At 41.6% G+C, this 13,779-nt stretch overlaps 1 protein-coding gene across 1 annotated transcript; it reads left to right on the top strand.

Annotated features, from left to right (window-relative positions):
- The first annotated feature begins 28 nt into the window (after positions 1–28).
- skic3 (SKI3 subunit of superkiller complex) lies at positions 29–13,773 on the top strand. Its single transcript, XM_007562824.2, has 41 exons — positions 29–110; positions 499–588; positions 699–842; positions 982–1,073; positions 1,373–1,448; positions 1,554–1,700; positions 1,810–1,908; positions 2,013–2,121; positions 2,940–3,080; positions 3,168–3,266; positions 3,420–3,544; positions 3,746–3,832; positions 4,027–4,130; positions 4,222–4,348; positions 4,576–4,755; positions 4,838–4,962; positions 5,033–5,283; positions 5,371–5,473; positions 5,574–5,756; positions 6,133–6,277; positions 6,357–6,435; positions 6,668–6,729; positions 6,827–6,883; positions 6,980–7,048; positions 7,912–7,986; positions 8,193–8,334; positions 8,453–8,546; positions 8,646–8,723; positions 8,820–8,944; positions 9,025–9,148; positions 9,507–9,731; positions 10,170–10,242; positions 10,367–10,420; positions 10,583–10,694; positions 10,837–10,965; positions 11,044–11,168; positions 11,301–11,465; positions 12,116–12,268; positions 12,736–12,866; positions 13,324–13,453; positions 13,565–13,773. Exons 2-41 carry the CDS (start codon positions 499–501, stop codon positions 13,643–13,645), a joined length of 4,710 nt encoding a protein of 1,569 aa, XP_007562886.1. The 5' UTR covers positions 29–110; the 3' UTR covers positions 13,646–13,773.
- The last annotated feature ends 6 nt before the right edge of the window (positions 13,774–13,779 follow it).

The following is a 13,779-nucleotide window of genomic DNA, read 5'->3' as shown; positions in this document are numbered from 1 at the left end:
TTTTAATTGTTTTTGTGTCAAATCCCAAGTCATCTTATTTTGAAAAATCCGCCACGCAGCAGGTATTACTTCCGTCTCATTCGTGGGAGTCCTGCAATGATCTGTAAACAGTAAGTTAGCTTCTCATACAAAGATTTTTTTATATATAACTATAGTTTACAGCTGTTTGCAGCTCAACCAGGCCAGTCGTACATCTTAAAATAAGCACCGGGTTTTTATTTAAATTAATCCTATTTGGTTGCTGTTAACTATGGCTAGAAAATCTGTCCCCTAAGACCTTAAATGACCCAAAACTCACTTTATCGGCTATTTATTTGCTCTTTCACAGCACCAATAAAATGCAGCACATAATTAGCCTGAATTTGGTGTTATTTGGTCTAATTGGTCTAATTTCAGTGGGTGGCATGTTAACTATCCAACTTGTAGCTTGTTGCTAATAGTTGGAAATTGCTTTGTAGCATTCTTTCGGTGTTCACTGTAAATGTCTGTCTCTTAAAGATGTCCAATAAAGAAGTGAAAGCCGCTTTGAAAAGTGCCAGAGAGGCCATTAACAACAAAGAGTTCAAAGAAGTCTTGAAGCACTGCAAGGTAAATTGCTCTGGTTTCCAATACTCTTGAGAAGTACAGCTAATGTAGTCCACCTACTGGGAGGAAGATGGGTGTCAAAGCTGATTTTGCGCTCCTGCATGTGGTTTCAGGCTGTTCTGAAACTTGAAAAGAACAATTACAATGCCTGGGTGTTCATCGGCAAGGCAGCCAGTGAGCTGGAACAACCCGATCAGTCACAAGCAGCCTACAGGAAAGCGGTGGAGCTGGAGCCTGAGCAGCTGCTGGCCTGGCAGGTAAGCTTAGCTTCAGGTGTCTTCATCTGGAGCAGGGGGGTCAAACCCTGAAACCATGTAGCCTTATACAAATTATTTTCCCACAGAGTGTTTTGCATTGTTCTACTTTTAATGATTTCAGTAATGTGTATATTTGCAGGGTTTAGCAAATCTTTATGAAAATACTGATCAGTGGGATTTCAAAGATGAGCTGCCTAATGTCTACCAGAAGCTTGTGGAGCTTTATGCAAAGTAAGTAAGATGTACCTTTTCTGCTATTATTAAACTACTCTTAATAGTCGTGCTATAAGCTTCAAGCAGCTGACTGCAGGTTCTTGGTAATCAGTAGCTAACCAGGCATCATTGGCATCTTATGCTTGTAGGATTCTCATAAAGAGCAGAGTGCTGAAACACTGAGAAACAAGCTCTTGAAAATTCATACTAATTTTTGCTGATGTTTGTATTATATAACTCCGTTTTTTTTATTTTTATTTTATTTTCTTTGTTGTGTAAAAGCACATTTCTGTGTCTTATGCTCTCTCCGTTCATAGGACGGATAAAACTAAAAGCTACGACTTGATCAAAAAGCTGTCGGACATTTACCAGTCTGACCGGGAATATTTGAAGGTGTGTGTGCATTTCAAATGTCTTAGCATGCAGGTTTGGTTAAAACGACTAACCAATATGTCTTTTTCACACCACATATTTCATCTCTCGTGCGTTTGTGTGCAGCTGGCTAAGGTTTGGCTCCAGCTCGTCCAGCTGAAGGAGGAAGAGGGCGTGGATAAGAAGGAGTTAGTGCAGTTACTGCAGAAGATGACCCATCTCCTCTCTGACTGCATCGGCGATGAGGAGCAGGACAACGAGACTCAGCAGCACGTAAGCTTACCTCGGCTGTGTGTGATGCGTATTTGATGCGATCTTGGGAATTTACAGCAAGTTTAAGTTGCTTACGTGCGCCTGCTGTGTTTGATTTTACGATGATCAGTTGATAAAGGCATTTGAGAAGGCCATGATTCTCACTGAGCCTGTGCCTGGAGAGGAGCACAAGAAGCTCTCGGCTGATTATATTAAATGTCTTTCCAAAGTAAGTGCACCCCCCCCTCTTGTGTCAGCCTCTTTCTGACAATCACGTATTCGCAGGGTTTTTCATGAAAGGAACTTTCCATCATAAATCTGCTCTTACTGCAGCTGCCACACGAAGAAAGCAAAATGAAAGAGGCTTGTCAGTCCATGTCGTCTGCGTACCCAAACCAAACCTATCCTCTGGACGTCCTTTGCAGCCACTATCTCAAAACAAGTAAGCTGCTGTTGTCTTACACATGCTCGTTAGATGCTTTTCATTGGCACCTGGAGTAACTTTTTCAGGTAATCGAAGCTCTTCCATCAGAAACTGTGCATCCCTTCGTTAAAAACAAAATCGAATCAAGTTTATTTATAGCTTAAATTGGCATCAAACACTTTAAACAATGCAGGTGTTGTTGTTATAACTTTGTCATAACTAAGTTATAACAGAAAAGTCCATCTCCCGAATATTAAACTGTTTTGGGGGAGTCACAGTTGAGGCCAAACGTATTCCTAACACAGGTAAATTTAAAGATAAGCTTAATTTAATTCAAAGAAGAATTGTGTTTGTGAGATGGGCATATCTTTAATGTATTTTGACAATTTACCCTTTCTCATACTCTTAAAGTCTTTGAGGATGGAAAGACGTTTCGCCGCCACATACATTTTTAAACCCCTTCACAGATCTTTAGACTCGTGTCAGGTCTCTGATATGTTATCACTTTATTATGACTTTAGTGTGTTTTTAGAGCTTAGAGACGGCTAAAAATATGTTATTATTGTTGTCATTTTTGTAAAGTTGTCAGTCTCCTCCATCATCTTTATGCTTTCCACCAGTCCTTACTCCCGCTTGTTTAGCATCATATCAACAAAATCTCCACTTGTAGCAGAATGCAAAGGGATTTTAAATTTAAAATTTGTAATTTTGAACTCAAACTCCCTTTGTGTTGTGTTGTTTAAATTAAGATCTCTTGTCTATTTGGGTTGTGTAAAGGTTAAATCAAATGTAAATGAAATGGCCAACCTGACGATATGTTTGCTTTCCTTTTAAAGATAACATGGATGAGGATGCAGTCAGCTGTTTTTCCCGACTCCTGGAAATGGCCCCCAACAGTGGATTGGGCCATTTGGGTCTCGGTACCAAGGCTCTTCTGGAGGGAAGGTATAAAGAAGCCGTTGATGACCTTGAAATAGGTTAGTTTTCACATTAGCGCATTCAGTGTGCAGCTGTTGTTTACAGTGCTTATAATTGTCCTTAACCCATCCATTCTGTTTTATTAGGAGTAAAGAAAATGAGCTCAGCAACGGGATGGTGCAGCCTGGCAGAGGCCCAGTTTAAAATACACAGACACTCCGACAGCGCTGCTTCATGCTCACAAGGTTCGTTTTACGTTTGCTGTTGCTAAATTAGCCCGAGTAAAAATTTCACTGTATCTGGGTTATGAATGCTCTTACTTCTTTATCTGTCAGTGGTCATTTTTGGTTCTTGTCTGCTTAAATTATACAGCATCTGGGTTTATCTCATTCTTTTAGGCCTAAACGTTTGTACTACTCAAGATAAGGAGCTGAGAGACAAACTCCTTCGACTGAAGCTGGAGGCTTTAGTGAGAAGTGAAGGAGAGCAGGCTGCCAGTCAGGCTCTGGAGACATTCTCACAGGTTTTCTGATTCATGCTCCACATATGACATATATGTATAGATGTTTCTAGATAAATATGTAGCATGTTATAATGTTGAGGCATGTTTAATAATCCTGTCATCTACGAAGTTCTTTGTTTTCTGCGTAATTTTGTATTTGTGCAGATATGTGATATATATCTACTTCTAATTCTTTTTCCATTTTTTATTTTATTTTTTTAGATTACTGAGGCTGAAAAAGATCCGGTTCTGTTGGCCCTGAAAGGACGTGCATACCTCAACAAAGGACAGACCGATCAATCACTCAAGGTTGAAAACATTTTTCCCGACTGATTCATATCAGTGGGATGTTATCTTACAATGACCAGGAAAAAGTGCAGTATTTTATCAGATAAATACCAACTAAATAATTCAGACGATGCTAAAATAATGATAACTCTTGCTGGAAACCAATATTATCCCAAACAGAGAGCTATGCTACTGACATGATTTATTTTTAACAGCTTTTGTCAGAGCTGGAAGTCTCCAACCCAAACCTGCCGCAGGTATTGGCTCTGAGAGGACTGGCACATGTAGCTGAAGGCCAGCTTCAGCTAGCAGAGCAGAGGTAGAAAAAAAAAAAAAAGAATAAAGAAATACAAATGAACATATCAGAAAGGCAGTTCACACAAACATTGGTAATTTCTCTTGTTGTTTAGCTTCTTACAGGCTACAAAGCAGACCCCAGACAGCGGAGAGTACTTCTTCTTCCTTGGAAAACTTTATTGGGACATGGGCTCAGAGACCCGTAGAGACCGGAGTAAAACTCACACGCACTTGTTAAAGGTTGGTATGATTACCTTGGATGGATGGAGAACTGAAGGATGCGACTGCTTCAGATGGAACGACGCTTGTTATCTTAAGTTCTCTAAATCGTTTGGTTTCAAGATTCACGTTGAAGGGTTTCCAGGTCATACCGGTGTTTAAGCCGTACGATGTTCAAGTTTGCTGGAAACCGATATTAGCCCAAACAGAGAGCTATGCTATTGACATGATTTATTTGTCCATTTCAGGCAGCAAAGTTGGATCCGCACCTCGGCTGTGCATTTCGCTACCTTGGCCATTATTACCGGGAGGTGGCAAATGACGTCGCTCGTGCGCAGGGGTGCTACAGGAAGGCTTTCCAGTTAAACAGTGGCGATGCCGAATCCGGAGCTGCTTTGGTGGATCTCAGCATGGGGCAGGGAGACATGGTCAGCATCGTTTCAGGAAGTTTGTTTGCATTTAGCGTCGGAAAAACCTCCCAGTTCCCCCTTTAACCCCGTTATGTCACAGGACAGTGCATTGGCAACCCTCGAGTCGGTGACGGAGAAAGCCACACCGGGCTCAGCTAAGTGGGCCTGGATGAGACGAGGCCTGTACTACCTGAAGGTCGGAGAACACCAACAAGCCATAGCAGAGTAAGAATCTCAAATCTGAGCCAAAGATTTCGGACTCTAATTCAGATGTTTCAAAACGGATGTTTTGAAGCTTGCAGGCTGCTCTGAGGGCAGATCCCGAGGACTGGGTTTGTTGGGAATGTTTAGGCGAGGCCTACCTCAACCGACGGAGCTTCACAGCGGCTCTGAAGGCCTTCGGCAAGGCACATCAGCTCCAGCCCAGCTCCATCTACAGCGTCTACCAGGCAGCTGCCATCAAACAGACGCTGGGAAAGTTCAAGGAGGCCGTGGATGAGTATTTGCAAATCACAACACAGCAGGACTATGTTCCTGCTCTGAAAGGTTCGTGTTTGTCTTCACAGAATATTGATTGTCACACCTTTTTTTTTTTTTGACAATTTCTGACAACTTGTCTGGTTTGTTGTTAAGGCCTTGGGGAGTGCCAGTTGTCTTTGGCAAAGAGTTTAATGGAGGACTGCAGAGATGGAGGCGCCATTGACCTCATTCAGCAATCCATACACAACCTCTTTAGGCAATAACCGGAAATCATTTAATCTCCAGAATTTCAATACTTTGCTCACTCTGCTCTGTAGGCGACCTTGTTTGTCCTATTACATTTCTGCTCCATTCAGAGCTGTGCAGCTGCGACCAGACCTGTCTTGTTTGTGGAAGCTGCTGGGAGATGCGTGCACCGCTGTCAGAGTTGTTGCGCCAAGCAGGGCTCAGGTTGTGGTGCCAACCTTGCTGTCTGGATTTGACTCCAGCGCACAGGATCACACGCTGAACCAAGCTCAGACGCTCAAAGCTGGCGAGAGGTACTGCAAAGTTTTATCCATACGTGATGCTGCGCTGAAGCAGGTTTACTTTGATTAAGTGGCTTCTGAAGAGTTCTGCACTGGATTTGCTCAGGGGTATAGAAGTGAAGGGGGACAAATATAAATGCACAACACTTTTCTAAACTTCATTTGTACAAAAATCGAAAGCCTTTATATGGATTTTCCTTAAATTTTATGGCTGTGCTATATTATATTGTGCTGGTTTATGACATATATTCATATAAAACACATGAAGTTTGGGTTTGTATCCTCAAAATATGTGGAAAAGTTCAAGAGAAATCAAGTCACTGTGATATGTAATGACATAAATACTTTAAAACATCAGCCGAAGAAAGCTTATTCTCTCATGTCCCAGGTGTTATGCCCATGCTTTGAAGCTGATGCCTGAGGTTGCCAGCCTTTGGTGTGACTTGGGGCTAAATTATTACCACCAGGCCACAAACTCACCCCGCCCTACAGATGAACACCAAAACTCTTTGAACCTGGAGAAGGCACAACAGGTAATTAAAAAATAATAACTCTGTAATATCAGGGACTGATCAATACCACATTGTCTTTATATTTTATATTTTCTACCAGTGCTTGAAAAAAGCTATCCAGATGGAGAGTGGGAACTATAGCTACTGGAATGCCTTGGGGGTGATTTCCATGTCCAGAGGTAGGACTTTGTAAAATACATTAATATATCATTTTTGAGAAAAGGGCCTTGATTGTTACTCCTTATTCAGATTTTCTTTTCTTTTTTTTTACCTTCTAAAATGAAACATTGCATGTCATTTACTACAATGGATAAATCATTTTAAGAATATTGGAAAAGTTCATATTTTTCCTCTGTTCTTTTTCTTTTTATATGTCAGAGAAAGTGAAATGTTTCTGTTTTACCACATCAGGTCTGGAGAGCTATGCTTTGGCTCAGCATTGCTTCATCAAGTCCATAGAAGTTGAGCCAAACGTACGAACTGCAAACTCATATTCCTGACCAGTTAAAGTCATATATTCGTTGGTTTTATTTTATTATTTTTCATGTGACCTTTTTGGTTTTCATACAGAATGTTGTCGCATGGACAAACCTTGGTACGCTGTATTTAAAAAAGGACAACATAGAGGTGCTGTCGTCGCTTTCTTTACATGCTAACATGTTGTGGATTATTTTCATTATCGGTGGTTGACGTTTTTACTCAATCGTGCGTTTCTTGTCTCAGCTTGCGCACGAAGCCTTCAAAATTGCACAGTCTTTGGAGCCGCTGTATGTCAACTGCTGGATTGGACAGGTACTTTCATGTTTTCCTTTTCTGTTGTGTTTTGGTTTGTGTCTCATACTTGCCATTTCCGTCCTCATGTTCAAAGTCAATCGAGCGCTTAAAAGCTTGTAGTGAAAGAAAGCCCAAACTTCCCAGACGCATTGAGGGTAGACATTGTTAACATCTTGTGGTTCTGCTCAGCGTCGTTCCTCTGATACGTGTCTGAACTCTCCCTTCTCTCCCAACAAATCTGTCACCAGAAAACTAGTAAAGCAAGGAGCAGTTTGTGTAAAACATAGTTGGAGTGAATGGAAGAAGCTGAAAGTCTCACTTTTGCTCATGTTATACCTAAACAGTTCCCTTTTCAATCGTGAAGCATTTTCTGGACTGCATTAATATAACTGCCAAGATGTTTTTCCTTATTAGTGTCCTACATCAAGAACCCGGACTTCTGTTATTCCTTCCTTGATTTCTTCTTGCCTTCTTTCAGAAAGAGAGCTGATTATTGCTAAATATTTATGTTATGAGCATCTTTAGGCTCACAAACAAAACTCGCTTTGGTCTGGTAGCTGACTTTACTCTGTTGTTTAGAGTTGCATGTAGCTCAGCCTTAGTTTCTCAACTCTGGGTGGAAAAACGCTTTGAATAAAAACACAAATTTTAATGGGTTACTTTTCTGATTCCGTGTAATAATCCACACTGTATCATATAAACATATACACCTTTTACTTGATACCCAACACAAGACAGTGGTGATGAGGTAATTTTATTTTTCATAATTGGCACCCTCTCCATGCTAAGGGGCTGCCACACTTTTCAACTCTTTGTTGTTTTTTTTTGTTGTTTTTTTTTTCATGTTAATTACAGTTTGCTGTTTCTGTCACCCCCACCAGGCGCTGATCGCAGAACGTGTGGGAAGCTACGACACTATGGATCTTTTCAGGCACACCACTGAACTCGGCACACATGTGGGTGACGGCTCACAGCCTCCGCCGCTCTGAAACCCACTCATTAGCCAGATAGTAATCTTTACTTCACCTTCCTAACTCCACACACAGTTTGGCTCCGAGCTTATTGCTTTTTCTTCTCTAGAAATGCTGAAGTTCTCCTGTTGTCTTAGACTGTTCCTCGTCCGTGTCCATCGTCACCAAAACGTAATATTTTCCTCTCTCAGATGGAAGGGGTCAAAGGTTACGCCTACTGGGTTTGTTCCACGCTTCTGGATAAGAGCAACAGGGACAGTGAGCTGTACCACTACAACATTGTGCAAATGAACGCCATCTCTGCTGCTCATGTAGCCCTCTGCAAGTACACAGGTGCGACGTTTATTAATGTGGGGCTGTTCAAGAAGTCAAGAGATTTTTATTTTTATTGTTTTAACTGGGCTATGGCTTAAGGCTGATTATTTTTTAATTAAATTTCTTTCACATTTAGAACGAATCCAGTCTGACCCGGACGCCTTCATTATGCTGGGTTACCTTAACGAACATCTGCAGCTGAAGAGGCAGGCCTTACAAGCATACCAAAGGTGTGAATTACAATGATTAAAAAAAAGCCACATGGGGTACATTTTTCGTATAAATGAATAACTTGACACCTGTTTCTTTAATTCTTATCGTTCCTCCAGAGCTGTTGAACTTCTTCGGTCCTCGTCCTCTTCAGAAGTGTTGGTCTTTTCACTCGGCAGCTGTGCTCGTGCTTTATGGTAACCATTTGGCTCACCGTCACGATGAACTCGGGTTGTCCGTCTATAAACTAGGCACGTTCTGTGAGCTTCAACAGCGAAATGTCCTATTTGCAGCAACTCGGGCCAGTGGGAGGAAGCAGTCCAGGTTTATAAGTCCACTCAACTCCAGGACCTCAGTGACCTGGTAGGACTGGCTCTGGCCTACTGCAGGGCAGGACTCTACCCAGAAAGCATTAGTGGTATGAGCAGCAGAAAAGATTTCAGAGGCTTTGCTTTGATTTTGAATGCCAAACCGAGTGAGTTTCTGTGTCTGTGCTAGTGTATGAGCGAGCCTTGGCTGTGACCTCCAGCGAGAAGGAGAAGGCTTACATACTGACTGCTCTGGCCCTGCTGCAGCACCGACAGGGCAACCTAGACTCGGCCAAGACGCTGCTTTTCAAATGGTGAGGCCAAAAGGTGTTTTTGTCAAAACATTTTTTTGTGTGTGTGTTTGTTTTGATTCAGCTTTAGATTCTGCAATTTCATCCATATTCAATGCTCTTATTTAATCCATCACGTTGTTGTAGGCATCCTTTAGCAGTGGTGCATCTCAATAAGTTGAAATACCAGCAACTTATTTCAATAAATGAGCTTCAGCATGTGCGTCACAACAGGGTCACTCCTTCTAATTGTTCTCTTGGTGCTGGAGTGAGAAAATAGCAGCCACTTACTTCTTGGATTTGATTTGAAACTGCTCAATCTTTGCTGTCAAAGTTGTTTCCAAACATGTAACCGGTTTGTCTCCCGTCTTTGTGTCGGCAGCTCGGTGTTGAAGGAGCCCATCCCGGAGTCTCTGCTTTGCTTGTGTGCGCTGGGATTGGTGCACAGCGACGCCACACTGGCTGCAGCTGCCCTGACTGAGCTGCTAAAGCAAGGGTCCGCCTCAGGGGGGGTCGTAGAGCAGCGATGTCTGCTCACCTGCTCCTTGCTGGCCCTTCAGGGCAACTACAGTGCAGTGCAGAGAGAGGCCTCCAGAGCTGTGCACAGGTACGCTTGCGGGGTCCGCTTTACTGTTACAATACAAAGGGATTTCATTTCAGTCTTTTACATACATTTTTGTGAAGAATTGATCAAATATAGGGAGATGGAACGAGAAGTCAGCATTTTTGAGTACAGAGCTGCGTTCAGAAACTTTTATAAGCTTCGGATTTGATCTGAGAAGACTCAGTTGCATGAATTAAGATTGTATCTAAGGTTTTAATATGAACTGACTCAAATAATGTTCTATCATTACCCGCAGACAACAGATTGACATGTGTGTAGATGTTAGCTTGGTTGCCTTTTTTTTTTTAATGCTTCTTTCCTGTATTATAATGACTAAAACAAGTTCAATTGGATGCCTGCCTGCAAAAGGATGTCCCTAGGGTCAAGTTTTTACTTTCTTTCTTTCATTTGTATATGTATATATATATTTTCTTGTTTCAGTAATCCTGGAAATCCCTCCCTTTGGGCTCTTTTGTCCAGAGTGATACCTCAGTACTACCCCAGAAAGGCTCAGGTAAGCCTCTGCATAAAACAAATCCCTAGTGACAGACATTAATGTGATCAGGCAATCTCATATAAATAACAGTAATAATCCAAGACGTGCTTTTTATATCATGTTTGGGTTCTTTGTCTTACAGGGGGGCGCAGTAGCTGGCCACATCGCCTGTCTCTTTAGTATGACTCAAGGGAAGGTAAATAAAAAAAAAAAAGCCTGATGATTTATTTACGTTTTTGTTTCTTTATTGGATATGACTTTGTTCTGTCGTCTGTTCCCTGTGTAACGACCAAAACACCTTCCACTGTCGATTTTGCACGTTTCCCCAGTAAAAGTGCATGTGTTTCTGTGCCTCCAGAGGGCGCTGTTGTGCAGCGGCGTGAACCAAGTGGCTTGTGGGAGACATACTGGAGAGGATCCTCGCAGGAATGCGCTGAAGACCATGCAGAAAGCTGTCCTGCTCTGCCCCGGTACCCACACAAACCTTCTAAACTATGTTGAATATGAACCATATTCACAACGTTCTACTGAAAATAATGCAAAAATGAAGGTTTTTATTTTAATATCTTTACATGCCCATGTTTGTTTGTTTTTTTGTTTTTTTTTCTTTAGATGATCCAGCAACATGGGCTGGATTAATGGCAGCCTGTCACGCCGAAAACACCTCCTGTTATCTTTCTGGCTCTGCTCCTCGCCGACATTCACTGGAACACACTCTGATGTCTGTGGTTTCTGAGAAAGGTGCATATTGGTCTCCTTTAACTTCTCTGGTTGCTTTGTGTCTGCCGCACGTGAGGCTGACCCATTTCTGCTTCCTAGTGCGTAGCGTGGAGGAGACGGAGCGCCCCCTAACCAAGGCTCTGGAGAGCTGGGTGTTGCAGCAGGCCGTGTCTGGTCTCATGCAACAAGGACAGCTGGAGCAAGCAGAGGCTCTCTGCACGCAGGTGGAATATAAATGCTCTTTATTTATTATGCGCATCTAAAACCTTTTTTTTTGTTTGTTTGCAGTGAAAAACGGGGGAAATTATGCAACAAACCTGCAGTGGGTTTGTCTTATTTCATTTGTTTTATTCCAGGTTCTCAATGTGTCCCCGGAGCACCCGGCAGTGATGCTGTCGCTGACGCAGGTTCAGTGCCAGCGCCTCCTCATGACTGGTGGTGGTACCGTCCTTACAGAGCAGGTCCTGGAGCAGCTAAACAAAGTCGTAATGATGAACCCCACCAACCTTGGAGCATGGCATGTACGTGACCATCACTTGCAGAACTGTGGTACAAATTAAATGCAGTAATTAACCACTCTTTTCTCTATATATATCCATGTAGTAAAAAAAAAACATGCTGCACCAATTAGGGCTCCGCAGCTCATTTGTGGTTTTTCTAAATCTTCAACCCACCAATAACGATTTTTCTCTTTGAACTAAGAAGTAGTTCAAATTACAGAGAAATAATGTGTTACCATCACTAATTGCACCTTTCCCAGTTTCCTTTTTACAAAGTTATATTTAAAAGAATATTTATTTAGCTTTCCTGTGTAAAAGCAGCTACAGTTTAAGACCGTTTTACTCTTAAGACAAATCTGACACAAAAAATGTTACAGAATTCACTTTTAAACCAGCTGTAGTGCTTTTAAAGCAGTGGCGTGTTTATATATTCGACATGGAGCGATGGACTCAAAGTCCAGTCCTCAAATGCCGGCGACCTTAAATGTCTCTCTTCTTTAGCTCCGATATTGGCTCATTAGCAGAGCTCTGTGGCGCTTGGCTGCATGCAAGATGGAACGGTATAAATACGCAGCCAGAATTTGCAGCAGGGTTAGACTTCCCATTCAGATTTGTAAAAACAGAGTTTACTCATCGATAAATCAACAGACATTTGCTCTCCTTCTCTTTAGTGGCTGGCTGAGGTGTACCGCAGCCAGGGCCTCCTGGTCCAGGCGGTGATGGCTTACAGACAGAGCCTGCAGCTTGCCCTGCAGCTGGGCGCTCACAGCTTCCAGATCGCCAGCCTCCTCCGACTGGCTCTGCTGGCTCTTGGACCCTGCATGGTAAGTCTGTGAGCACAAACCTAGATCATACATGTTTCTAATTTTAAGGTCACCAGTGACAATGTTTAAGATGGCACATAATGTTTTGAAATGAAATGAAATTTGAAATGAAATTTTATTCGAACATGATACAAATATAAAATAAAATAGTGCACAGTAACAAGAAGTGCATAAGAAAGAAGAGAAAATACAGATTTTTTTGTTTCAGTTAACATATCATGCTCAAAATGGGGTAGGAAGAAGTGAGAACTTATAAACTCCTACCCCTAAACCCCTAATGTTTGTACAATGTTTTAAAGGGAACGGTTAGCAACGGTTAGAAACTTACACTCCTAAAGATGGACTGCAAGTTTCCTTTCATTTATGTTACATACTATGAATAACTTAAATGTGATTAGAATATTAACATGAAGATATATAGAAAGCAGCCTTTTGATGTGTAGAAATAAACCTTTTTTTTTTCTCAGGCTGGAGTCCCTGGAAACGAGTGGAAGGATCTTGTTATGGAAGCCACTACGGAGGTTTTGAAGCTGGGCTCTTCTCCCATGGCCCTCCTCTTCCAGGCTTTGCTCCAATATGTGACCAAGATGACTGCAAGGTACGTGCTTGTCCCTGGTAGTTTCCACTGAATTAGGAGCTGTACTAGAACTTTTGAATTTTACAGATTTGTGGAATGCTCTGCTAAGTGATTTTTTTAATCACATATTTATGTGTAATTCGTGATCAGAAGTGATTGAATATTATTTATAAAGTTTTAGATTTATGCAACCATCTGTCTTGTCAGTGTGTTGGTTAGCAATTATCAAGAAAAACATTCTGCCTTGACAGAAACATGTCTAAATAATCTCAGGATTGATGGTTTTGTTATTGACGAGTTGAGGAGTTACTGAAAATCTTAAAATGACATCACATCTCCACCTCTGTCTACTACCTTTTTTTTTTGCGTGTTTTTCTTTTTCTTTCCTTTTACCATCCCTTTAGTAAGAATAGTATTAAAGTCTCCAAGAAACTTTAGTATGGATACATTTACCTGTCCTTTTGTTTGTGTTCTGCAGGGAAACGAGGCGTTTGCTGGAGAGGTCCGTGTATGTTTCATCTGATGATTTCCCAGTAACGGTGGTGCAGGTGGCGAGTTGGTACCTCCTCAGACACTTGCATGCCAAAAACGATCAAGAACTCATTAATGTGAGTTTAAAAAAAAAAACACAAAACACCCTATCCATACAAGGACACTAGAACAAGTTCTTGATTTTGGATTGAACTTTCACCAAAGCATGTTCTCTGTTCTCTGTGCAGGTTCTTCTGCAACATGCCAAAATGAATGGAAATCAAAGGTTGTTGGATTTTTACACAGAACTAACATCTTCCTCATCATGAATTTTGCATCTGCATCGCTTTGCATGTAATGCAATTAGCAGAAAACCTAAGTGAGGCTCCAGTAGCACCAACTGAACCTTTTTTGGATGTTGCTGACAAATGTAAAAAGAAAAAAAAAAAGAAGAAGAATGTAA

Source organism: Poecilia formosa, unplaced genomic scaffold, assembly GCF_000485575.1.
Source record: "Poecilia formosa unplaced genomic scaffold, Poecilia_formosa-5.1.2 Scaffold5, whole genome shotgun sequence".
In the NCBI taxonomy this organism is placed as follows: Eukaryota; Metazoa; Chordata; class Actinopteri; order Cyprinodontiformes; family Poeciliidae; genus Poecilia; species Poecilia formosa.
The sequence above is the reverse complement of the archived record's forward strand: the minus strand, read 5'-3'. Positions and strand labels throughout refer to the sequence as shown.

Excerpts from the sequence above, each read along its gene's own strand:
- skic3 (XM_007562824.2), top strand. The coding sequence starts at position 499 with ATGTCCAATAAAGAAGTGAAAGCCGCTTTGAAAAGTGCCAGAGAGGCC. Across the intron at positions 6,730-6,826 it reads CCATAGAAGTTGAGCCAAAC|AATGTTGTCGCATGGACAAA; the intron begins GTACGAACTGCA and ends GTTTTCATACAG. Across the intron at positions 11,466-12,115 it reads CCAACCTTGGAGCATGGCAT|TGGCTGGCTGAGGTGTACCG; the intron begins GTACGTGACCAT and ends CCTTCTCTTTAG.